The following is a 25,934-nucleotide window of genomic DNA, read 5'->3' as shown; positions in this document are numbered from 1 at the left end:
CTAGGAGTGGCAAGCCCTGTACCTTCCCACTGCTCTTCCTGGGTAACACGTAATTTCGGAGGATCGCTGACATCAGATAAGGGGCTAGTAATCCTTTATTTGCATAGGCTCCATTAAACTGCTCTCTTCAGCTTTGGGAAGACTGTAAATTTTAAGGGTAAAGATGAAAATTACAGCTCCGTTTGGTAATGCTTGCTTTCCAACTCCTCTCGCTCAGGCAGTCACATGTATGAGAGATCTGTCTGCCCTGTTATTCTGGAATATGAATGTAGTTTCTGTCTGGAATAGGTATTTTACTCTTTTCTGCTGCCTTCAACTGTAATGTAAAAGTATATTGGTCAAAAAATTCCCCATCATTAAGCTCACTGAGACACATGCAAAATAACAGAATGGTTTGAAGGGTTACTATTGTTGCCTTACCAGACAGTTCAGAGCTACACCGTCACTAGAAAAAAATGCTACTTTAGTGCCCTAATAGCGTATATTCCAAAATTGAATTGTCTGATTTAGCAGTGGCATGTTTAGTTTCATATGGCAAGGAGTTCTTCTCCCCACCCTGACATAAAAAAGTGTTTCCAAATTCAAGTTGCCATATTGTAATGGTTGTATTTCCTCTGGAATAACTTACGTTCTTTTTTGTGTAAAGGTGATTAACTACACTGGATAGGACTAAGACATAAGCAGGCTGGAACTCCACTGAAGTGTAGTGTTGGCGAAGTCCCAGCCATAGGACTGTGTGAAAGAAGCTGAAGGCATAAGGGAAGCCCTGGTCATGTTTTAGTTCCGTATTGTCTTTTCTGGGACAGAAGTGTGAAGGAGCAGACAGGTCCCTTATGTAACACTGTGCACAATTTGGAGTTGAATATATGTTTTAGAACAGTAATGGTGTTGATTAGTTGGTCATGAAATCATAGGCAATTTCTTTTTTAAAATAAACTTAATAACAATTTTTGTGCATGCTGATTTTGAATGTCATTAATGTTGCAACAGAGCTTTTGATGGATTAATTACATCACCTGTGAGCAAACACAAGACAAACAATGAAGTTCACCTGAGCTTTGGCTGAGAAACTCAAAAATTATAGTTTGTTACCTGTCTTCTGAGGATTGTCATCAGCTGCTCTTACTGTTCAGATATTTGCCTTATAGTGAGATGGTAATGTTGTTACACTTGAAATGAAGCAAATGAATTCACTGGTATGCAGCAACAGTGACAAATCTATTTTCCAGTACTGGATTATGATTTTAAAATCAAAGGCAGAAATTATTATTTAGTTCCTGTAATCAGTAAGCTGCTACGTTTCAAAGGAAACTAGAGACATTTGGTATGTGGGCTAGGCGGTAACTTATGACAGAAGTTCAGCTGTTGTTTGAAAGCATATTTCAGCTCCTACTTGTACAGTCACTTTTCAGTGGCTCCTGAAAACTGTAATTGCAGACTTAGTAAAAACTTTATCTTGTTTGTGTCTTTCAATATTGACTGTTTTAATTGGTAAGTGTTTGAAAAGGAGGTGTGCTTAAAAGGTTTGATACTTTCAGGTTAAGTAAACCATGTGATAATGAAGACTGTAGATCTGTCAAGTTACATCCTATACCATTTAAAGAAAAGGAAAAAAAAAAAAAAAAAGCTAAGATTTCTGGTTTAGTCTCTTCTTGTTTTAGCCTCTTTTGTCAGTGTAGGCAGAACAAGGATTAGTAATGTTCAGTCCTCTTTCTAGTCTCTTTCTGGTCATCCTAGCATGAAAAGTGTTTTGTTTAATTTGTTTTGTACTTGAGCTTTGTGCTTAGATATTGTACTAGTGTATGGAAGCTAGAAAATGCAGTTACTTGTGGACTTTATTCCATGTTCTAAGGACAAGCCAGATAGTAGGCACTGTATAAACACAGGAAAAAATATATTATCTATCCTGTTGAGGTTACATCTGAAAATATATGATGATCAATGTGACTTTTGTAGAACTGTCTTTGCATTCTCCAGTAACTTGTGAATGTATATTTGTGGAAAACAGGGTGTCCACCATTAAACTCTTTGTTCGAAGGTTACTAAATGTTTCAGAATTTCTCCAGTAAAGTTTTGTTGAGATAACACATATAAATTGTGCTGAAAACTGATGGTGGCATTTCATTCCAAATAAAACTAAATGTAGGAGATGCCCTACATTGTATGAAATCCTTACTATATGTTACCGAGAAGTGCACATTCTTAAAAAATCACTTTGTGGAATTCAATAAACTTGGTTTTCTGGAATTGTATGCAGATTTTATCATCACTTCTGGAATGTGCTCTCTCCCTGGGCCAGGGTTGCCAGACAGAGCCCTCTGACAATCTCTTTATCTATAGGGTTGTCTATAATGTTAATTAGTGAACTCTTTGAAAAACCGGCTTCCACAAGTTAATTTATGCATAAAACATCACTGAGGGATGCGTTTTACCTGTTTCACAAGTAGGGGACTGAAGTATAGCTTAAGAGACTTGGCTTGGGCCACACAAGAAGCCTGTGTCATAGCCAGGAATCAACAGATTCACATTTCATTGCCTAACCACAAGACTTCAGAAAATAAAGTTGAACAAAAGCAGATGCAACACTGAGGATTTGAGTTTTGGGTACAATTTACGGGGTGCTTAACTCTGCCGGTAAAACTGGAAGGCTCTGCTTTGGGAGGCCAATAATGCTTATGCATTCCCAGCATTTTAACTGCAAACTGCCAGACTGCCTGCAGAGATTTTAGCCTGCCTTGTATTTAAGCGGTCTTCAGTGCAATACAGATAGTGCAGGATTTTCACTTTCTACTGATGTTCTGTTTTTTTTTTTTGTTGTTGTTGTTTTTTTTTTAAACCCACTGATACAATTTCATAATAATGATTATTTAGGGCTGATCCCCTGGCCCTGAGGACCAAGGAAAGGGAATTTCAGTGTTATCCCTTTCCAGGGACTTTTAGAATCATCAGCCTGATGTCTCAAAATCATAAAAGAGGATCTAAAACCCTGAGGTTGATATTTCAACTTTAAAGCTTTCTGTGGCAGATTCTTATTTTCCTTATGTTTGTGTTTGTTGTTTGAATATGTGCTCTCTAATCTAGCAAGGACATATAATAAGCTCTTGAGACATTAATAAGCTCAATAAGACTGGAAACACTATTTACCTGTTTAAGTATTTACATGGCTTCTATTCCTATTGATGTATCCAAGCACAATACGGTATTTAATGGATCCTCACAGATAAGAAGCCTCCAATCCTAATGTTATACAGGTATAAACTGAATTACAGAAAGGCATGTGGCCAGCTCTATGAAGCTATTTAATCATTTAACTGCTGGTGTTTTCAGTGAGACCTACCCATCCTACAGAATTTTGAGGTACACATAACTCTCTGATAGTTTCATGACTTGCCCTGGGTGTCACACACAATCCTTGTGACAGCACAGGGACTGGGAGTCAGATCTTCCCAATCCTGCAGTAGCAGTCCTGCATTAGCCTGAGAGGAAGAAATATTTCCCATATTCTTCTGAAAGAAGGCCGGAAAATGCAGGCTAGAAAGAAAGGACAGGTTTTAATTGTGAGGAGAACAACCTGTTGGAACAACTTCTTTTCGAATTGGAGTGTGTATTCTATCACTTGATGCTCAATGTGCATAATAATGGCGCTTTTAGTATCATTGGTGTGTATGAGCATCATACAAAACCCGTTGGGTTGATACTCCATCGTTTCTATCACACAGAAGGTGAGATTTTATTACAGCATTACCTGCCCCCTTTACATTTCTGTTTCTGTAAACTTTTCCTTACACTGACCCCGTTGTTCTGATGCTGGAAGCAGTGTGTTCACAGACTTTCTCTCAGACCTAATCCAATGATATTTTGTATCATGCAGTTGTATCTTACGGTCAGAAATTCTGGAATTGGAGAATGGGATACAGTCCCAGTGTTGTGCAGCTAAATTAACACATTGGTCAACTATCCTTCCACAGTGCAATTATTTTTGCACATAGAGAAGACACCTCCCTGTAAATTCCGTGTGACATAAGGTTTCTGTCTAAAATTAGGTCATAGCTATTTAATTGTTCAGGTGTCCACCCACGAGGGAGCTACAGAGAGCTCTTTCAATTCCTTGCAATCAAGTAAGTAGCAGTTACTCTCATTTATCCTCTAAGGAAATAGTCCACCAAAAATAATATGTTGATTCCTTAGCCCCTCCCTGTCACTAATCACTCAGGTCTTGTAGCTACGTACTGACTTGGCCCTCAGCACCAGTGTCCAAGTACCTCGGTCATTAATTTTCAACTTACGACACTTTGGTGATGTAAGAAAGCATTGTCCTCATTTCACAGCTGAAGAATTGACACATCAAATCAGTGACTTGCTTAAAGTTTCACAGCAATACTGGACATAGAAACCAATGACTTACTCATAAACTATTCTGTTTCTTGGAAAACCAACCCTGTAATCCTTGTCCTTCTGCCTGCTACCCCAAATCTCCTCTTCCTGGTGTAGCAGACTAACACTTTAGTTCTGTGAGTATTTTAACCTCCCATAAGCTGGCATTGCCAAACAGATGCACCCCTCCCTTGTGTGAGCACAAGCGGCACCTCCGCAGTCACATGGGGAATTAAGTCAGGAAACTGATTCAGGTTAAAGTTAATCCCCCAAAGAACAGTTTCAACCTGAGTCGTTGCCTCATGTGGCTCTTGCAGTGCAGCTGTACAGGCACCAGGAGTAGTGGGGAGAGGGAGAGGAGGCCTACTCTGTTCAGTGACTGGAGATTCCTGTGGGCTAAAATGCTTGTGGAGTTAGTGGGGTTGCGTTCATCAGAACCTTAACCAAAATCAGTTCTAGTTTCTTCATTTTTTCAAGTGCAGATTGCATGTTTTGAATTTTCCTCATGTCTGCAGAGCCCACCCAAAGCATGGTGAGGGGGCAGCTGAGGAGTCCAGAGTGCAGGGGAAGCTTTGGTTGAGTTCTTACTGTGGTGACATTTTAGAACTTTCTCGTATGGCAAATTTTTCTTGTGTGGCTGCTATCATTAAAAATGCTTGACTCTATAATAGCTTTTTCTGTTTGAAATTAAACTATTTCTGAGGAGTTTTAAATGCAACCAGAGAAGAGCACTATTACCAGGATAAGTATGTTTATAAAGGGAATTACGTAACTTAAGTGCGCAGCTTAATGCCACATCTCACTTTATACCCCACTGACCTATGTGAGCACTCATTACTTTGACTTTCTGCCTTGAGTGGTTCGGTAGAAAACAAAAAATGGAATTGCATGCATATTTTTTAGTCTTTAGCTGAAGTATTATCTCTAGGAACTTTCTTCTGTGACTTTAGTGTGAGAGTCATACATATGGGGAGAACCCATGTTTTGCTTATCCCTCTCTCAAAAGTGGCATTCGGAGAGCTTCCAAATTGCTGTGCTGATGTGTGCTTTTAGCTTTCAAAATAGAATATATTGTATCCTGCTGCTTCACTTGAAGGACTGCAACATCAGAGAACCTGTAAGTGTGGAATGATGCCCTCATCCTGACTACATTAGAAGTCCAGAAACTTTAAGTAGGGACCTTGGCATGCTAATAACTTGGTTATTGATGACTAAGGCAGGAAGGGTGCTAATGACATTTAGAAGGAGACTGAAAGAAGGAGTTCTCGTACTTAAGAAATTGCTACAGAAGAGAATATTGTTTTAACAACTGCTGTTAACATTTTTTACACAGGGATATCTTCTCGCCTGAACTGCCCTATGACCACCTGAAAATCTTTTTTGCTGTCTTTGTGGCTGAACCCTGCCCCCCTACTTTTCTGCTTTTTGGTTTTCTGGCTGGAGCACGAGGTCTCACTGGGAGAGTGATAGGGTGTTGCAGCTGATCCTCAGTGCCATAAACTTTTGTGAAAAACCTCTGGCCTGCGTCCCTGCAGCCACAGTCCCTGTTCCAACCTGGCCATCTCAGAAGCCTCAAAAGACACGTGTGTGGGATTGGTGTATTCGTGTTTTTGTTCAGGCCTCGCTCAAATTCTCAAGATTGGGACATAAATCAGTTTGGTTTTCCTCATCCACTGAATGTAGATCATAACATTACAGCACAGCCATGTTGTATAGTAGAAACCTAACAAAAACCAGATTTTAACATAGTCACTAGTTCCTTTGAAGGAGGCACTGTTAGCAATTACAATCTAGACTAGACATTGGTAAGAACTTACCAAATAATTACAGGCTTCCTAAAGTACTATAGTATGTATAATTGCAGGTTTTAAAATGTTATTATGAGGAGTAGTTTATACCGAAACTTCATCCTGCTCTTTGAAACCAGAATCCATAACTCTCATCATGCTACAGCAAATGCTTGTTCTTCTCCACAGAAGAATGTAGATTTGGTTTATTGTACAGCAAATGTTCTGTGGTACATTATTTAAATTAACATATAATAGAAACCTAATTGCCCACTAGAGCCCAAAGCTTTAGCTGGTGGAGATCAATGTGCTTCCACTGAAGCCAGTGTAGCAATGTTGATTTTCACCCCTTGAGGATCTGGCTCAGCAGCTTGTTTCTATTCCAGGCATTGTTAAAGGAGATAGTGTGTTTAGAATATTAAACCATGGCATTGTCAGAGATAGTCAACTCAATTTATGTGCAAGTGAAGAGAAATAAAGCGGTAAAGCCGTTATTTTTATCTGAGGATTTCAATTTACATTGTCGATTATTCATATTGACTGATCTGGTACAACAGGGAAATCATGAGCGTGGGGTCATCTTGTTGTGGTTTTAATTTCCTACGTCTGTAGTTATCTAATCCTCTCAGTGTGAGCAAGCATGATTAGTATTTATTTCTATTCTGTGTGCCAGTGCCCTGGGCCAGGTTCTGTGCTAAATCCAAAGTGACTCTCCTACTTAATTGGCATTAACTTGTGCTGCAATAATATAAATAAAAACTTGTGCTTTCTGTGTAAAGTGCCTGTAACTCCCCAAACATAGATTTCTTCCACAGGGATGTTCTGCCCCGATGTTAAGGCTTGTGATATATCTGTTTGTATTTTTTATTCAACTTGGAACTTCTAGCAATGTTTTGTGAACAATACTTTAGGACCTACAGATTTGGAAAGAATCTGGCTGTTAACCATTGAGGTGCTACCAGGAGCATTGTTACAGCTGTACTGCTGGTTAATAAATTGCTAGAGTAAGAACAACAGCTGCCTCTCTCTCTGGAGAGTCAAGTACCACAATGAACAATAATTCTTCATTTTGTCAAATTTTTTTACACTCATTTGGAATGCTTGCTTAGAGAAGCTTATTTTACTTAATGAATGCTCCATTCAGGAGTAGGGAAACTTTAGGCATTCGTTCTTGTCTGCTTTCTGATGCATGCAGAACACAAGCATAGAAAGAAACATCAGCAAGAATGATGGATAAAGACCGTCTTGAAAGGTCTGAGAGATTATATTTGTCATTATTGTATGGCTTCATTCAGCTCTGGTTACAAGGTTGTTTTCTTGTCCTGACAAAGTGATGAACTTTAGCTCATTAAATGGTTTGGATTGTCTTTGGATAAAATGATTGCAATAATACAGGTGCTGTTTCTATTATTTTCTTCTTACTTTTATCAAGGCTTCTTTATTTGAGGAAACACAAATCCAATACATTCACTACTTGCCAGCTTCAACCATTTTGGTTGATTTGGCCTCTAGAACCTAGCATTAAGCAAGTTGTTCTTTTCCTTTTAATTGGTCAAATTCATTTAGCATCGTTGACTCAATCATGTTATTCTGTAATCTCCTGTTCATACTCATATTCTACACAATGTGTGTACTCTGCCCTGTTCTGTGGGACATGCAATTGTCTTCACCTTATTGTACTGTCAGACTTGTTTGAAAAAGATGTCAGTATTCTCTGTTTGAGTTTTTCTGGTGGCCATTTTGCAATTTTGTGATTTTTATAAAGATAACATAAATAACAAAGTCTTAAGGCAGCCGTATAGATGTTGATGGGAAGTCAGCACATCAAGTTCCTTTTTTTTTTTTTCAGTACTGTGTTTTTCAGCTTCAATGTGGGGGGGCGTGTTTCACTTAAAAACATGGGGACACGTTGAACACACGAGGCCAGAGACTTATGTAACATGAGTCATCCCACGTTGAGGTAAGGCAGCCATCTTAGAGCCAGGTACCTCAGACCAGCACTGTGTTATCACCATTGCAAAGATAACAAACATTGCAATTTTAGAGCCAAATAACACAATGCCAAACATGATAGCTTTTATTTTCTGTGAGTGGTAAATCATGTTAGATAATTCGAGATGCAAACTGTTGTTACTTCTAGAGTATGTGAGCCTCCGATATCGTAGCAGATTTTCTTACCTCTATAGGTTAGCTGAAAAGCTGAATCAACTTTGAGAGCAGCAAAATATACCAGTAGCTACACTGCAGTAGATCAGCTGATACTTTTTTGCTTGTATCATTTTGCAGTGTGGCCAGAGTGGTACAGCTCTTATGCATTGTGCCTTTTGCCTTTTTGTTAGGGAGAAGCAGGGATTGCAAAGATAATGAGTGAAGGCACTGGAGCATTCATGGCAATAATTTCTAGGAGCTGTAGATAAATAAGCAGGCAAAGTTGAAGACTTATCTGGGTGGGGGTATTAGCATTTTGAATACTCTCTGCACAGATGCAGTTATCACTTAATTGACTTTACCTTAGGGAACACTAGAAAATCACTTCACAGCCATAAAGGAAAAACTTCTGCACATGGTCTGTAATGGTTCCGTTCGGCTGTACAAGAAACTGAGGCTGTTTTACTACCAGTGTCATAACAGGGAAGGAGAAAGCCTGCCTCGGATCTGCCGCCATGCAAGCTTGGTTGTGATGGTCAGCATCTTGCCCTTCCTCTACACGTATTCTTGTGATGACCTTCCTTAGCTTGGATCACAGCTGTCACCTCGCCTCTCCCTTCGTACAAGGAGAGAAAGTCACCACCAAGCTGGGGGAGCAGGGCCTGTGGCCTCCAGAGGCTGATTGCTCCCGGACTCGTCCTTTCCCCAGAAGGGCAGTGGCTGCTGTAAGTGCCATTTCAGCACAAGGCCCAGCTCATCGCCCACGAGACCCAGTTGCGGCAGTTGGTCTGTGGGTCTGTCCGAGGGCCGGGGCATGCTCAGCCGCCCTTTCTGTGAATTCTGAAGCCAGCGGAGAATTCTGCGTGCAGGGCTGCAGCGATTTGTGCTACAAATGGGATTGTAGTCGACGGCTCCCCTGAGAGGGCAGCACGGTGTGCAGCGTGCCCCTTTGCCCGCTGCACACGCGGCTGCTGAGGGAGCTCCCAGCTGCCCAGCCGGCCCGGCGTGGCAGGGGCATGACTCGTTGATCAGATGGAGAGGGCAGGAATGTAGCCACCTTTTTTCCTGTCCCATTCTCTGTGCCATCTGTGGAGGTGAAGGAGCAACACAGGAACCAGAAGACCAACTTTTTCATTTTGTTTCTAAGCTTGCTTTTCAGTCTTCTGTCAGAAGCAGAGGGTTGTTTTGAATTTTAAAGGATTTTTGTGGAAAAATAATTGTTTGTATGATATTTAGAGAGGCTGCAGTCAGCCCTGTCTTTTGCCTTATTTTGCAAAGAGCCGTCTGGTCTCTTGCAAGCAGTACTGTGCCCGTATGAATTCAGAGAGTGAATTCTCACTGAGTCCATGACTAGACTGAAATGGGTGTTTGGTGCCTGAGCACCTATGGTTTCTCACCCTGCTGATTTGCTGGAGATGGCCACTATTGTCAGAATTGCACAGCTGATGTCGGTGACACCCTCAACTCAATGGGATCTCTTCCTATAGAATAGTTACTTGGTTTGCTTGTAGTCATTATTTTAAAATTTGCTATCTAAACATGTTTAGGGGTTTATTTGTATTATTCCTTCAACAGCAATATTGGTTACTCCAGGCATTGTTTAAAAGCTTATTTTTTTGCATTTCTTAGAGAGATTTAGCTTGGGTTGAAGAATTAGGAAATCAAACCCTTCCTTTCCGTTTTTGAACCTCTTGGTTTTCCAACCTCAAATAAGTACATGAAAGGGGTTTAACAACTTCAAATTGGATTTTGGAATGTCAGATGACTCTAATAGCCTTTGTACACAAATAACAACAGAAGAGCTGATTATTGTTTCTGGGCTCTGTGATGCATTTATGTAATCATTAATCTTGGCACTTCTTTATCTCCAGCAGATTAGGAGGCCACTGTCATTTTGAAGACTGCCATTAAGTAGACTTTGTTAGTGTTCAAAATATGTGAAGCTTAACTTTAAGCTTCCTTAATGTATGCAGTGGAGGTAGCCTATGCGCACAGCATTGCAATAGAGCTGTTGTGGTAGGTTTCAGAAACATATCGGCTGCACAGTCTGACCTCAGACATGGTTTTATGTACAATGTTTGTTAATCAGTGTCTGAAGACACTTTGAAAGCTTTTTAAGCATGAAGTATTAATATATCTGTTTGAAACAGCAGGCAAACTTGCTTTATCTACTACCTTTCATTTGGTTTAATCACTGAGAGGCAGGAAATTGAATGCTATGAAATGAGCAGGCAAAAGAAAAGGTTTTAATGAAGGTCGTAGCACCTAATCTGATTGTTGCAAAGGAAGAGCTTTTGCTAGACCTTTTCGTTTCACAAGCTTGTAATTTTCTAAAACATTTTTGTGGGCAACTTTTTTTTTCTTTCAAGATCCTTGTCACACAATGAAGACAGTTTTCAAACACTCTAGTATATACAGACATTGTGAGGATACAAAGAAGCACAAAACCAGAGCCAAGTCCAGTGAGATGGTATGAGCATGGTTGGTGGGGGGCAACACTGTAATACATGGTTTGAAGAACATGTTGGGCAAAAAAAACTTTCTCTCTGGCAGGAGTGTTTCTGAGACTGACAGACTGATGGTGGTTTTGTCATAAGCCAGAGCCTATAAAATTTCCATCTCGTCTGATATCATCCTGCATGTTTTCCTTCTGTGCCCTTCTACAAGAGACTATCTGAGGGAGGAGAAAAATGTGTGCCCAACAACAGACAGGCAGAGCTGGTCACCCTCCCATGGGTCCCCCTAGTCCTTGGCCAGCCGGGCAGCCCCAGCCCGCTTCATAGAGATGAAGGACCATCATGTAACATCATGCAAGACAGTAAACTGCCACTGAGATGACAAAGCAAAAAATTCTATCACCGTGAAACCAGAGTGATGCAGTCAGTGATCGAGAGGAGGGGAAGGGAGTCAGTTTGAAGTACGACAGAAATGCCTTGTAAAGCCCGTTCTAGACTCTGGTACGAAAGCCGCGGGTAGGCAAACATTGCCATTCGCAAGAAGCACGTGTGGCTGTGCTTGGTGTAGTGTGTGCAGGTGTCTGGTTTTGCAGAGCTGTGTGGTAGCAGGGTCTGGCGAGGGTGCCTGCAACCTATCGGGGCCGTCTCGAGCAAATGGTCAGTGTTGGGGGGAGTGTGTAGGTCTCTTACCCAAAGCAGTATGATGAAGCGTTCAGAGAAGTTGTACAGGTGTTAGGGAAGAGTGACAGCAAAATTATACTCTGCATCACTTTTTCATTGTCCAGGCTGTCATCTGCGCAGTTGCTGTAGAAGTGATGTAGCCTTCCTCTTGATCCCACATACGTACATATTGCTCCCTCTGAGATGTGGCAGGGGCTGAAAGAAGCACCTGGTTATTCATTCAGCAGGGATTTGGCCCTGTGTCACAAAAAGGCTATAAACTCTTGCTGACGTCTGTACTTTCTAGTGTCTCAATATATATCAGGAAACATGTATCAGCTGTAAATCATTGCTTGGTTTTGGACTTCAGTGGCATTTTCTTTTAAATGGAGAAAATGTAGGTATAATTAATTTATTTTGTGCTCCCCTCCCTTCAAAACTTAGATGAGTAGCTGAAGCTACATTTGCTGAGGAAGCTGCTTCCTCTGGAGTGTCCCTCAGTTTCATTAAATCTCTAATGACCTCTGAAGAGGACTCACGAAGAGGAGCTGTGACTATGCAACACATACACACGAGAAACAGTGGCAATGGAAAGCATACTTGGATTACAGAAGTGACCCCATGTCAGCCAGAAGGATGCAGGATGCAGACTTCAGAACAACCTCTTTTGTGAGGTTTGAGGGAATCTGGTTGTGGTTTGCTTCTAATAGCTGTATATCACAGAAGGAATTGCAGAATTCACGCTCAGCATTGGCTGCCCTGTGAACCCAGAATGGAGGTGTTGGAGGGAGTTAATGAGTGAGTGCAGCTAAAAGGCTTTTCACTGTTTAGAGTTCTGAAGTTGGTTTTGGTTGTTATTGTTCATCTCTTAGATGAATCATGTGAAAATGAAAATTTAAACTAGACATTTAGAGTGTACCTTTGTGAGAAACTAATGATTCTACTTGGCATACAGCATCAAAGGCAGCCTTTTTAATGACATCAAATTTATGTACAGCCAAAAAGACAAATAAAATATCTTAAAAATGCAGATGTAGTCACTTCAGAATGATGGAGTTTCTAGTCTGGGTGAAATACTTGTTTTTCCCTGCTATTTTTTCTTCTAGAAGGAAACGCAGGTTTTGAGTGCTTTTTCATCAAAGTGCAGCTCTCTTGTAAGGAAGTGGCTTCTGCACCAGCCAGGTTTGCCTGGCTTAAACTTAATCGTACAAAGTCCCATTTCTCAATATACGCAGTGATACATCCTGCAATTTCTGCAGAGGCCAAACCCTTAATAAAATTTGCGCAGCCTGGCAAAATGGGCAGGACAAAGCTCAATCATAACAAATACTTTCTTTAAAGGGACATTTACCTTATTGGGTTGCCCTCTGCTTTGTTACCTCTTCTGACTTCATTCCATATTCCTTTTCCCAAACTGTCTGTTGCTATCTCTGGGGCACTAACTATTAAAGTGAAACCTGACTTGGCCGAATAGGAAGTATAAAAGAGAGTGTGTGCACTGTGATAGAGAACACGTGGTGGTGATGGGTTGTTAACTAGAGACAACCTTCTAAGTAGTAGTGTTAGGAATTATTAATCCTTGATCTGAAAGCTATGTGCATATGGGTAGAAGGAATGAAATTGCCGTGTTAGCCACAGTTAGCTGCTGCGTGTAGTCTCACTGACCTAATGTCCCCTTAATGATACAGGAGCCTGTCACCTTGGTAATGAATTTAGTTGAAATTGTTAATAATTTTGACACTGTGTTGCAAGTGATTAGCTCTTTCCAGGTGTTTTTTTTTTTTAAATCTAGTAACTGTAGGTGTCATTTGATTTGTGCTAGTAGATAGCCTAATGAGACCATTGAACTGAGATGTAATTTTGCAAATGGATAGAACAAGTGTAGGTAACTTCTTAACAAAATCGAATTAAGGAGTTTTCATATTGCATAAAAGGAAATCTAAGACTCTCTAAGTACCCTTTTACCACTGTTCTAACAAGCTAGTAAAAGGTCTTTCCTTAATGAACGTTAAGTCTAATTTAGCTAGCAACTAAGTTACGCTCATAATCCTGCATACAGTAACTATACACTTTGTAATAGGGACTAAAATGATTGCCTTCAAAGTGTTGATCATTTAAAACTATTTGCAGCCTATGAAAAATAATTCAGGTAAAGGTTGTTATGCTGTGATACTTGTAGCTGACTTGGTAAAGTGGTGCTTAAAATTTACAAGTGGTTGGTAAGTTCTTCTTTGTTTTCCAACTGCAAGCACACAAACAAATGTTGAGATGCTCCCCTAAGGCAGTACGTTTAATTAGGGAACAGAAGGTGGGAGGGCAGTGTTTGAGTTAACAAATTTTAGTCTTCAGAAGCCTAGATCCAACACTTGAGAGTAGGAAATTTCATATAAAATGGGGACTTTCTGCATTAATCTGTGGAGCAAATGTCAGAGGTACTTTAGATTTTCACTCTGAAATGCTGCATTATTAAAAGACCTTCTTTATTAAAATCAAGTCTGTATTAGTTTCTTCCAGAGAATTGGGAAATTGGACAGAAGTACAAATACATTTCAAGCTTTTCAGTACAGGCTTCTTTTTGGTGAGAGGGGAGGAGAATGCGTTCAGTATTGTCCAGCTAGCTCTAGCAAGTAAGTGCATTCTGCGTTATGTTCTCCTACAGATTTCACTTTGTTTTCCTCTCCACTAATACTACAAAATGCAAACGCAACATGCAAACACCAGGAGCATACATTTGCTTTTCCCCATGTAGTAGAAAAATAAGTTGCAAAGACTACGAGAAACCTCAGTGTGATTGAGTATAAAAGGGCACTTTCCTCGCCTCAAGGTGCACATGCATCTTGGCCTAAAGCTCACTTCTTTTTTTCTTTTTCTTTTCTTTTTTTTTTTTTTTTTTTTTTTTTTTGACAGACTATGCGTTTGTTTGTTCTAGCAGCACAGCAGCATGGCATAGATTGTATCATAGTAGAACTGTGCTTATGCCCCTGCTGCAGGTGTTCTTCTTCATAAATGCCCAAGGTTAATGTTTATCTGTAGGAAGAAATTAGGAATGTCAAAACCTGAGTGAACTCTAGAATCCTGTAAAAATATACAGCATGGATTGACATAAGCACTAGCTCACTGCTTACTGAATAAATGTAGTAGCAAATCAGAGCAGAAAAAGTCAGTGTTGGCAGTTACTGTGGCAATAGCTCACACCTATGTTGCTCCTGAAACTTGTGTTTTATGTAATTTTGTCAAGAGCAGTGTTTTGTAGCTGTGTAATTAAGCCTGTAAGCTTTGTTTTTAAAAGTTAAAAAAGGAAGCTAATAAAATTCAGGTAAGTAGCAGTCCTATTGTACAGTTTTGTGGTAGCTTTTATCTAAGCGATGCAAAACGCTGGGGATTTGTTTGTCTGGAGGTCTGCTCACTAGTTTCCTGGGTCATAAGTCCAAGACCCAAGATTTGGCAATAAGTACCAGTCACCTAAGACAGCTGTAGATAGAAGTAGACATCTTGATTATCTTGATTATGTAGATAGAGAAAATGAGACACCAACTAGTGTCCACATTCACACAGCAAATCAGCACTAGAGTGAGGATTATAATATCTATTTCTTGACATGCAGTTCAGGACTTTGATTAAACCTACTATATTTCATTAAAGAGAGTCACATGATTGCAGTGTCAGTGTGTTTTCTTGTGAAAAACTTTATCTGAATTGCTTTATTTAACAAGAACTACATTTAGCCCGGTATTTAAATTAATCATACTCCGAGCTGTGTTCATCACAGCCAGTATAGCTATTGTTAATTTTCAGCCAGAGAAGAAGAGGGGAATAAAACGGTTAAATGTTTATTCATAATCACCTGAGCCACCAAGAAAGAAAGAAGTCAAAACATTATGGAACAAAATTGGTGGTTTATGAAATTTGGAAATCTCTTCTGACCATATTGAAATAATGAAACTAGTCTTCAAATGCTTTGGTTTTGAAATGCATAGGACATTGCATAGCAACACTTTTCCCTTCCTTCTTCCCCCATTACTGTGCCTGTGTGATGTGTCTGGTAAATGAATCTTCTTGTCCACTAGAAAAAGATAGAATTTGTATTCAGAGTTGGTGCTTTGTTTTTTCTTGGTTTTATTTTCTCCTCAAAAGAGTTAGTATTATTCTCTATCTTGCTACAGCGTACATCTCTTGTTGTGTATTTGAGCCATCTTCATGATTTGTGTTTAAGTTCATGAAAGTAGTGACTAAGATGGAGTTTTCGGAATTCCCTAGACTTCACAAACTGGGAAGATGTTAGTTATATGCCCTGGGAAGTAATTGAGAGATTGATTCTCCAAAAAACTGTTTTTCTGTGCTGCTAAACAACTGACCATGTCTGGTTGTGGCAGTACTGATTATTTTCAGCCTAGGCTTTGTAGTTCAGTGGTTTAATATTATAGTCTGTGGTACAGTTCCATAACATGACCAGCTGCAAACTAGATTGCTGGTCTTTTTTCCTCGAAAGTACAAGATAAAGTAGGTCTTCAGTTGCTTGGTGTTACAAATGTTGAGATACCAAGTTGCATTGCTGGATCAAAAAAGAATGAGAATATTTCTGGATGGATAAAGCCAAGACAGTGGAGAGATACAAGACTGTTACACAGAAGGGAAATAAAGAGCACTTAGTGTTGCACATGTGACTGAGAGGGAGCAAACATCATCTGAGTTTCTCTGAAAACCCTAAATCGTTTTTTAACTTGTTTGTGCTCCTGAACACTTGCAGAAGTCCTAGATTTTTTGCGTTGGGATTTTGTTTTGGTTTAATTTTTCTTTATAAGGATTAAGAATCTTATGATGGTCTGTTAGGGTTTTTTCAGCAATTTTCTATTTGAATATAGCATTCAAAATATACATAGAGACCTCACCGCAACAACTTCACAGAAATAGTTTTGCCTGTTAGAGAACCCAAACCATCTTCCACATAGACTTCCTTCATTAGGTGTCCAGGTATCTTTGTGCTGATGCCAGTGCTTCATGTAATATCAAGGCTTTAGTTCTTTAAATTAAAATTTGTGTAAGTAAAATTTCTTGAATTAAAGTAAAACACTAAACATACATGTCAGTGATCCTGGCATGAGAATTTGAGCTCTTACTGCACTCTTCCCTTCCATGTTTCTAAATCAGTAACAGAGGTCAAAAGAATTTAGATTTATTTCTAAAAGTCAGTCTTCCAAGCCCCAAAAGTGCTCAGGTGGTTCCATACTATTTATCGTGCATCTCCTTTAATACTCTTTGAAGCCGAATGTTTTTAGCATTAGGGAGTTGCTGCACAGTATCAAGTGACCTACTAAGAGGGATTCAGCTGTGTTTGGGCCCAAAGATCTAGTCTTTCCTATTGCAGCATTTCTGCCTTGTGTGTTTGAGGTGTTGCTCATACTTCACTTTTAATTAATACTTTGGTGGCCACGTTCATTTCTACTCCACCCATCACACCCACAGACTTCAAAGGATTTGTACCAGCATAACCTCAGTATTTATTTTATTTTATTACTAGTGTGATTTCCTAAGGAAACAAGGCTTGGAGAGGTTGTTTGTGTTTGTCTGTTTTTCTACCCATCACCCCAATCCTCCTCATTTCCAAAACCATTTCAGGCAAGCTCGAGAGCATCAGCAGTCCCCAAGATGTGTTCTTACATGTTTCACAAAAATTTGAAAAACATACCCAGAAAGATACCCAACTAATACTCCACTGAGGGACACTGTGCAGCCTGGGCTCAGCTATACATTGCAGAATCTGTGAAGGAGAGAAAGACACAAGGAGTGTCCCATGTGCTGGGAAGCCTTCTGCTGGAATTTCAACCTTACTGGACCCCAGAAAATCCAATCATGAGACACAGATCTCTGGGATACCAGGCTTGGTTAGTTCTTCTTGGGAGCTACTTGTTACTAGCTCTATCATTGTAATCTCCAGCGGGCCCGATTGTGGCCAGCATGCTGTTATGGTGGGCATTGTATACAGAATAACCAAACCTTTCACACGAGGAGTGGGCAGGTAAATTCCAGCAGCTCTTGATCAAAACACTTATTGTGTGTTCTAAAAATGCCTCGGACATCTACCAACCAGCCGTCATCCTTACAAGTACATGGGGTTTAAGTACTTTAATATATATATGAGTGGACAGATGGCCACTTCACCTAGTGTATTAATGGAATGGGCAGAGCTGTGCTGCCACTAGCTTTCAGTTTAGTAGAATTGCAGCGTTTGTAAGCTGCAGGTGTTCAGAGGCAAGTAATTTGCAGCCAGCTCAAATTACTTAGGCTACATGACAGAACAAATTATTTAGGTAATGAAGCTGAAAATGCAGGAAGATTAGAATATTATATAGTAAAATCATTCCTTGTTAATTCAGTTTGTGATCAGATATTATGTTGCTTTAAATACCACATTACATGCAGTACCCTTGTTTGAGTCAATGAATATGTATGAATATGTCAGTGAATATGTATGCCTCCTAATTTAATCAATATACTTACAAACAGCACTAGCAGTGATGTCTGGCACAAACTGCATCCCTTTAGAAGCAGGTTAGCCCAATTTGTGTATGTATCATATTTATTTCAAAGCCCTTTTGAATTAGCTGCAAAATTGCACGTACCCTGTGGAGTGAGGTGCAGACGAGCCACATTTGGGGAAAGGCATTTTGACCTTTCTTGCAGTCAAAGAAGGTGTAATGTCTTAAGCAGTACCCTGAGACCCAGGAGATCCCAGCTGCAGTCCTGGCTGTTGTATGTATCCCACATTTAGCCTCCAGGCAAGTCCTCAGTTCAGCTAGCAATTTTGGTTAGGGTGCTTTCCCCAGAAAGCCAGTGGCTCGGAGAAGGATGCTCAGCACCCACAGAGGTTTTAAGAAACAGAGGCCAGTCTGGCAGACTAACCAGTATGTGCTTAAGTCCATCTTTACTGAGTAAAAAAGGAATGTGTCTACCTGAAATTTCTTGCTATTGCTGCCTTGGTACCTGTGAGGGGGAACTCCACAGAAATGCTCTTACCTCAATGGTGCCAGCGTACACAGGTGATCGGGACCCTGTGTGTCACGAGAGGGGAAGGGTGCACTTCCTACACAGGTTTTCCTTTCCAGAAAACACAACTTTTTGATTTCAGAAATAGAGCAGAAAGATGCAGTAAGATTCACCTGACTCTCACCTTCTAAATTTTAGGCTTATAATTAAGGTACTGTTAAATTCCTCCTCTAGTGAGTGAAGAGGAGGCATCTCGACTCAGAGGTTCATCTCGCTTGTCTTCAATAAGATGAATCATGCCCCTTCTCCCTTTTTCCTTCTCACGTTCTCTTTCTCCCTCCCCTTCTTTTTCTCTTTCTTCCTTTTTTCCTCATCACCCTAGAAGCAGACAAGACAATTAACTTTGGCTAATTACCCAACTTTCAAGATAGCTCAGGTCAGGTAGGTGAATCTCCCCTAAAAGGGAGGAATGGGGACCAATTTTTGCTTCCATTGGAGAGCCCTTCCCAGGATACCAAATCTGAGGTTTCATACCTGTTGCAAATTGGAAACAATGACATCTGTGATCTGTGATCCATATGAATATACAATTTTAAAATAACAGAGTGAAAGCAGGAGGAGGAATGGGAAAATCCTTTTTCTACCCCAAGACGATTCACTAGAAACAAACATTTTCTGTAGACACACTAATGGGGAGGACAAAACTTTTGTCTTGGGAAAACATTTTTTTCTTTTGAAAAATGTTTTCTTCGGTGTGGACTAGTAATACGCTTTCCTGTGTTGAGGCTCAGTGTGTTTCTACTTAAATGGCAGAACTGGGGAGAAAATGCCCTGTGCTTTACGGGCTCTTGTCCTGATCAGAGTCTGCCCAAGGAGTTAGAAAGGAAGAAACTAAAGATTATGATGAGATTGTACAGAGAATTTCCTTACAAATAGAGAATTAGATTTCTTTCCTCCTCTACTGCTCCAACCAGACAAGGAATAAAGCAGCATTTCACAGTGTGGGAATTAATAAAGATGGGAGAGGCTGTCTAGAGGGGTTGGTTGCAGGGAGGGAGCTTGAAGAAGGCAGGCAAGCCCAGTGAAACTGTTCCAGATTTGGGGAAATAAGTGAAGCCTGGAGTAGGAGTGCATAAGGCATATTCTTTTGTTTCAGACGCCAACAAAAGATGTCGTTTAGTGGTCTCTCTGGTTGTTTGGTAAGCATGTTCACTAGGAATTAGGTGGAGGCAATCATGCAATTTAAGCATACCAGAGCTGCTTCAGACAATTGCCACGTGAAAACACAGTGGATGGAGGAAGAAGAAAGGTTCAGAGGAAAAACACAGGTTTTTTTTTTCCCTGTAATACTTGGACTCAAGTTCCTGTTCTGTCTGATTTTGAGCAAATCAAAGAGTCCACACTCAATTTTCCTGCTGTAAAATGAACATCATACGATGTCACAGCAGAAGGAAGATTTCCAGACATTCCAGTGATGGGCACAGCTGCATGTTAAAGTCACATATACTGAGAGATCTTAGTGGGTGTCCGATGCCCTTTCCGATGGAGATGAGTTTGCCTTGGGTTTGACATCGGTTCGCAACGATTACTACCTCCAGCCCTTAGTGGTCACTCCTCTCTCTCGGGAGCCATTTCTCGAGCAACTTACTCGATGCCTGCAGTGGGTCTCTGCACTCCAGCTCGCATTTGTTGCTCTTGGTGCTTTGTTTGGGCTTTTATTCCTATTCATTGCTGCCTTTGGCACAGGACATCCTTGGTAGCATTGTGGAGCACTGTTATTTCAGGGTGTGAAAGATTCTTAGGCCTTTAATCCGGCAATACAAACTACATCTGTCACCTGGGTATCTGTAATGGTTTCTAAGCAACCACAAGAGTTTATTTTTTTCTGCAATTCATATTTAAGAAATAATTTGCTCATGCATGAACCAGAATCAGCCTGAGCACCACCCCAGGAGACAGAAATTGTAAACTGTAATTTAGGCTAATTCTAGTCTAAAGCATGAATTAGAGTATTTTATATAATCTTGGAAAATATACCATATAAATATATGTAAGCACAGAACAGGTACAATTAATGTGAGCACAGTAGGAAGCTTTAAGTAACTCTGGGAATGTGAGAAACCAAGTTGGAACATATTCCTGACATGTAAAAATATTTCCCACCTGCCTTGTTTGCATAAGAACAAGGTTTTAGCAAGTACATATTTGCATGTCAAAGTTAAAAGTGGGGAAAATATTTTCACCCTCGTAAGAAAAATGCATAATCTTGGCACAGGCGATTTGCATTTAGTAAGTTTAAAGTATCTAAGTCCTTTCATGCTATATAGAAAGTGTATGAACTTGCGACAGGGATTCCATTTCAATTAGCTGATTTGCAAAGACAACCACGTGGAGCAGTAATTGATCTGATGTCTTTCTGTGCATTAATTTGTAATACAATTGGTTGTGGCAGTCCCAAGTGATTTTTGCTGCTAGGTTTCATCCCACTGTCCAGTATCTGAGTGAAACGGTTGAAGGTTTAAAAGCTGTGTGCTTAATTGAAAGTAAGTGCCTTGAAGATGTAGTAAATTCGAGGAAATCTGGAATTCTAAAACTATACCTGATTTGGTGCTGCTGGGCATACAGACACTGGTCACCAAATGCTGGCACGGCTGAAGCCTGTGAAGCTGTGGAGATTCTCTTCTAACAATAAAGGACCCTGGCAAAATGCATTTGGAAATAATTATGGCACCTTTCAGACTATTAGTAACCTAGCTTTAAGCTATCACTTTGAAGGCATGCTACGTTCCTTCTAAAACACTCTGCAAATGTCCTGTTGCTTTAAAAATAGACATTGCATAGACAGGCTTCATGGGTGATTTAACTAATGTGCTGGAGATTGTAGATAAACAAGATCCAATTATACCATACCTGTTCAAAATAAGGCAGTAATTATGTATATAAAAGTGAAATGTAAAAAATATGTTGCCGTGTAGCTGTAGAGATAAGCCTTGTCGCTACTTTGTCACTCTACAGGAGTTGGAGAAGGCTGCTGATTCACTGTAGCAGAGTAGAAAAATAATCATATATTGTAAAAGCACAACTGGGAATTGGTAGATCTGTTCTGGCATTCGCCCACAGGATCGCTCTCTGAATTTGAACTGCACATTACACAAGCTTTGAGTTTCTGTGACTTTCAGTCTGTTGTTCAACGTGTTGATGTGAAGTGGGGTTATGCTATTTTTCCTGCTCAAAACTTTCTCTCCTAAATTTATGATGCTCTAGTGATAATTAATGTAACACTTCAAAAAACAGCATACACTTTATTTTTCCCTTTTATTAGTTCACTTCCTGCTCCATTGTGTTTAATGTGTTAGCTGAGAGCGAAATGAAATTAAGTTTTCAGAGGACTGGAGGGAAGAAGTATTTCCTTCCTTAAGTGTCCTAAACGGACCTTTTAATTTCAGCCTGTCGTTTTGTTGCTGCAGGGAAGGTGGGGGATTAAAGATCAAGAATGCAAAGATCCTTATAGTGGAAGCAGATGCAAGTGGTGTCCTGCTGTATGAAAGTATTTTGAAAGCTGCTGATATGAAACTGTCAGGAAAACAGCAACATAGCCCAGTAGCTGCTGGGCTCTGCTTTCCTCAGCAGAGCGTTTTAGCTGCTGTTATGTTCCTGGGAGCAAATGGGAACTGTTTGGGTGCTACTCAGCTGCTCCGATCACTGCATTTGATGTCATCTGGAGAATATTTTGAAGGAGTATTTTAGCACAGTCAGTGCTGTGCTAGAAGTCTTCTGGTTTATAGTTACAGTTTTGGCCTGGCTCTGAGCTATGATGGGCTGCAATGAAATGGAGCACACGGTAGCATTGGAAGGTGATTCTTGTTTAATAATAAGCAGTTGGTTAGGGATTTAATGGCATGTAAAATGCAAGGTTTGTTAAGAGTGGACATGGCTTTTTGAAAACAGTCTTAAGAGTGCAACTAAAGTTAAGCTAATGCATTGTATGACAGTATTAGTTGAGATTTTATGTGTTGTCACAGTCTGGATAGCCATAAACTAGATGAAATAAAAGCTCTCTGAAACAATCTGGCATATTATGAAAGGATTTCAGTTCCTCACAGGATATTAACAGCACTTCTGATTGTTAATCTATCACAGTTAGAGACACAGCAAGAGCAGCGTCTGTACTCCAGTTTGGACTAAGCCAGTTCATGAAAACTGATGTAGCCTGATCCTAACACCATCGGGGCAGAGAACGTGCTTTCTTGGGATTTTTTGGTTCTCTACCTAATGTGTAGTCTGTGTTTGTGTGAGCATATGTAAGGATATGTAAAATGTGGACTGCTGCTCTTTGACACTGTGAAGCACTGCCGCAGCATGGTCCCATTCAAAAAGACTTGCTAGCAAAATGATTGCAGCCATACACTCCAAACACCGTGTTCCTGAGCGTACAGGAGTCCCTTCTTAAATCCATGGATTCAAACAGGAAGGTGCTGTGATTTAGAGATAGATGCAGAGAGTTTTGTCACACACTAAACTGAATTCAGTAGGTATGTTTTAGGTGTATGAAGTTCAATTTTAAAAATTGGGGCGTTCATTATCATGTATCTCTATTGCATTTTCCAGACTGTGCCGATTCGTTTCTTTCATAAGTTGACTAGAATACTGTATTTTGCTCCCTCGTTTGTTCTGTGGTGGCTAATATACAAATAAGTACTGATAATTCACTTTCAATTCAGATACCTGAATTTTGGATTTTCTGTGTAAAATGCAGGTGCTATTTACCTTGTTACTTCTCTTTAGGGTTGACCAGTCATGTGAGCTGGATGGCATGATGGTGACACCTCTGCTAAAGGTGTTGCATTCATCTTCAGGCAGGGCAAGCTTTAGAATTACCTTTTACAATCTCACATGAGTAAGATTGGAAGAAACCTTTCTGGTGTTGTCTTAGCTCTTTGGCCAAACTGTGAACTCTCCTATTCTTTTTGGCTTTGAAATGCTGATTCTAGCCTTCTTGTGGGTTCTTAAAAACCTTCTCAAATGACCCATTTTAATAACCCAAAAGCTATTATATAACGAGCAGCCATAATTTAGTCCAAAGCTCTAGGGGACCCTTGCAGTTCAGCAATGAATAGTTAATGCAGTATAATGTTTAGCAGGTTATTAGTTTTCACTGTACAAATGCTGATCAGGGAATGCTTTTATAAGGTGTTTAAAAGAAAATGTAATTAACTGGTTGCGTGCTTCTGTTGCAGCTCAAATTGAAATTATTCCATGCAAGATCTGTGGAGACAAATCATCAGGAATCCATTATGGTGTCATTACATGTGAAGGCTGCAAGGTAAGCTTCTAAAATATTAAGTCTTAAACAGCATTTAGCCTTTTGATAGTGATTATTTTCCTTCCTTTTTTAAAGAGCAAGCATCGTGCTGAAGTTGGATTGGTGGATTCAATTTCAAATGATATTAAATCAATTGGGGATTCAGCAGTACTGGTTTTATTTGGGTTTCAAATAGGGCATTTTTGTGACACCCCACCCCACCCCCCGCCCCAGATTTCAGGACAAGCTTCAAAAATCGTGCTGTGTGCGTCATATTCTGTCTCTCGGTCAATAAGCAGCAGAGGTACAGGAGATGATCCGCTTCTAGGGTACCACAAAGAATCTGTTCTGTGGATTCACTTGAAAGGGCGTTTGTGGCTTTCTTGAATCTCCCTCTCCATTTTTGCTTTGTAAATTGCTAAGAAACTGTGTTGAAATACATGAGAGCTCTCCGACTTCTCAGTCGTCTTCTGTCATCTGCTATAGTTACAAATCTATTCTGTTTGGCATGGAAGATGATGTTGCACAAATAGCACGTGCTACTGGTGTTCAGCATACTTGGGTCTTCCTGGAAGCAGTGCCTGTTCCTTACAGTGCAACCGTTGCTGTGGAAGGTTTAGACTTTGAATTTTTTCCTGGGTTTTTACCTTCAGTAACTCTACTGAACCAGGATTACACTAGAAGCATTTATGTTTTGTTTTAGTTTGTGTCTCACAACCAAGAATTAACTCGGACAACGCTAACGCTAGGCCAGAGTGCTGCGAAGCTCATCACGCCTTTCTGTCACTAGTACAAAGTTACAGTGCCAGCTTGGGATGACACGGGGTGCACAGCTATGCTCTGGCTTGTTGCTGTCTTCATGTATGTATGCGTTGCAATCCCACGCTGATAGATTTTTCTACTGTTAATCTACACTTTAGGTGTGAAGAATTTATACTTATAACAATTTTTAGTCTGTTCTCCTGACCTGCTTGATTCTATCACCCATCTTCAAAATGTAATTTCCTTGCTTTCACACTGTGGAGATTTCCTTTGTGTTTTTTTCCAATGAAGAATTGTGTGTTTTCATTAACACATTCTCTCACTCTCATGGAGGTATTGGGAAGAAGGAAGGAGAAAAAAAAAAAACAAAAAAAACCTAAAACACCAACAAACGTAAAAATGTTAGAATGATATAGGAGAGCACCTTCTGCCCTTTGTAACTGCTGTTGCTACGTAAAAAGCAAGAAATACACTAAAAATACATAGATAATAAAGTGGTTGCTTTTTCCAGCTTTATGTGGCTGAGCTGCATTTATCAAATTTCAGCTGTGTACAGTGGCAGATGTTTGCAGTGAGAATTCTGCTGTATGACTATCTTGTCAAAGAGTATCAAGTTATGTTCAAGGTCCGAGACCTCTTTAATCCTTAAATGGTCTGGGGCCCGTGTAGATGAGGGACTGCCTCACGCTCCATGACGAACATCGTTGTCCACAGGCTGAGGTTAGCGTAGCGCCAACGCTCCTCTGTGCAGGAGAGGCCTTTCTCGGGAAGCAACAGCACACCGTCCTGCAGCCACGTCAGTGAGCACGCAGCCGGTAGGCACGTAGCAGGGTGGGTAAGACACAGAGCCACCCACCGAGCACTCCTCTGTCAGGGTGACTGTGCTTTCCCGGGAATAAACGCAAACGGGAGTTATTAGGAGGAAAGTCCTTTGTGTACCTCCAGCGGTCAGAATGAGGAACGGGTGTGAGGTTCCTTACATTTTAGAACACGCTATTTTCCTTCGATTTCTGTATAAATCGAGTTCTCTGTGAGCTCTGTGCAATCCTTGGTCTGCTTCTGAGAATCCCACCAGGATGGTCAGCTGGCGGGAAGGGGCAGAAGGGAAGGCAAGCAGGTAAATACGCTCAGCACACTGAAACCCATTTGAACCTTGAAAGCAGAGTGTGCATTAATAAGACAGACAGTGGCCCCATGAATTAAGTTAGGCATTTTCTCCTTCTCTTGGAGTAGCAGAACAAAGTTTTCTAGCCATACAATTTCAGGCAGTATTTTAAAGCCAATTAATATCAGCTTAGTTAACTAAGTTATTTCCCTTTCAGGAGGGGGATAACTCTGAAGCTCACCCTTCTTTAGCGCCAGAGCCCAGACAATCTGCAAGTAGTGAGAGATAGGGGAGTGCTAGTGGGCACAAGGCACGGGAAGAGTTTAAATGATCATGACTGTCCTGGTTTCGGCTGG

General features: G+C 40.3%; 1 protein-coding gene across 5 annotated transcripts in view; it reads left to right on the top strand.

Annotated features, from left to right (window-relative positions):
* Positions 1 to 25,934, top strand: part of RORA (RAR related orphan receptor A) — a 374,860-nt gene that overhangs the window by 328,756 nt on the left and 20,170 nt on the right. For all 5 annotated transcript variants that reach the window (XM_042804082.1, XM_042804084.1, XM_032990238.2 and 2 more), the window contains one exon: positions 23,647 to 23,732. In XM_042804082.1, coding sequence (XP_042660016.1) covers positions 23,647 to 23,732 — 86 coding nt within the window. The remainder of the gene's footprint in view (positions 1 to 23,646; positions 23,733 to 25,934) is intronic.

The sequence above is a fragment of the Tyto alba genome, unplaced genomic scaffold (assembly GCF_018691265.1).
Source record: "Tyto alba isolate M040663 unplaced genomic scaffold, T.alba_DEE_v4.0 Super-Scaffold_41, whole genome shotgun sequence".
Taxonomy (NCBI): Eukaryota; Metazoa; Chordata; class Aves; order Strigiformes; family Tytonidae; genus Tyto; species Tyto alba.
The sequence above is the reverse complement of the archived record's forward strand: the minus strand, read 5'-3'. Positions and strand labels throughout refer to the sequence as shown.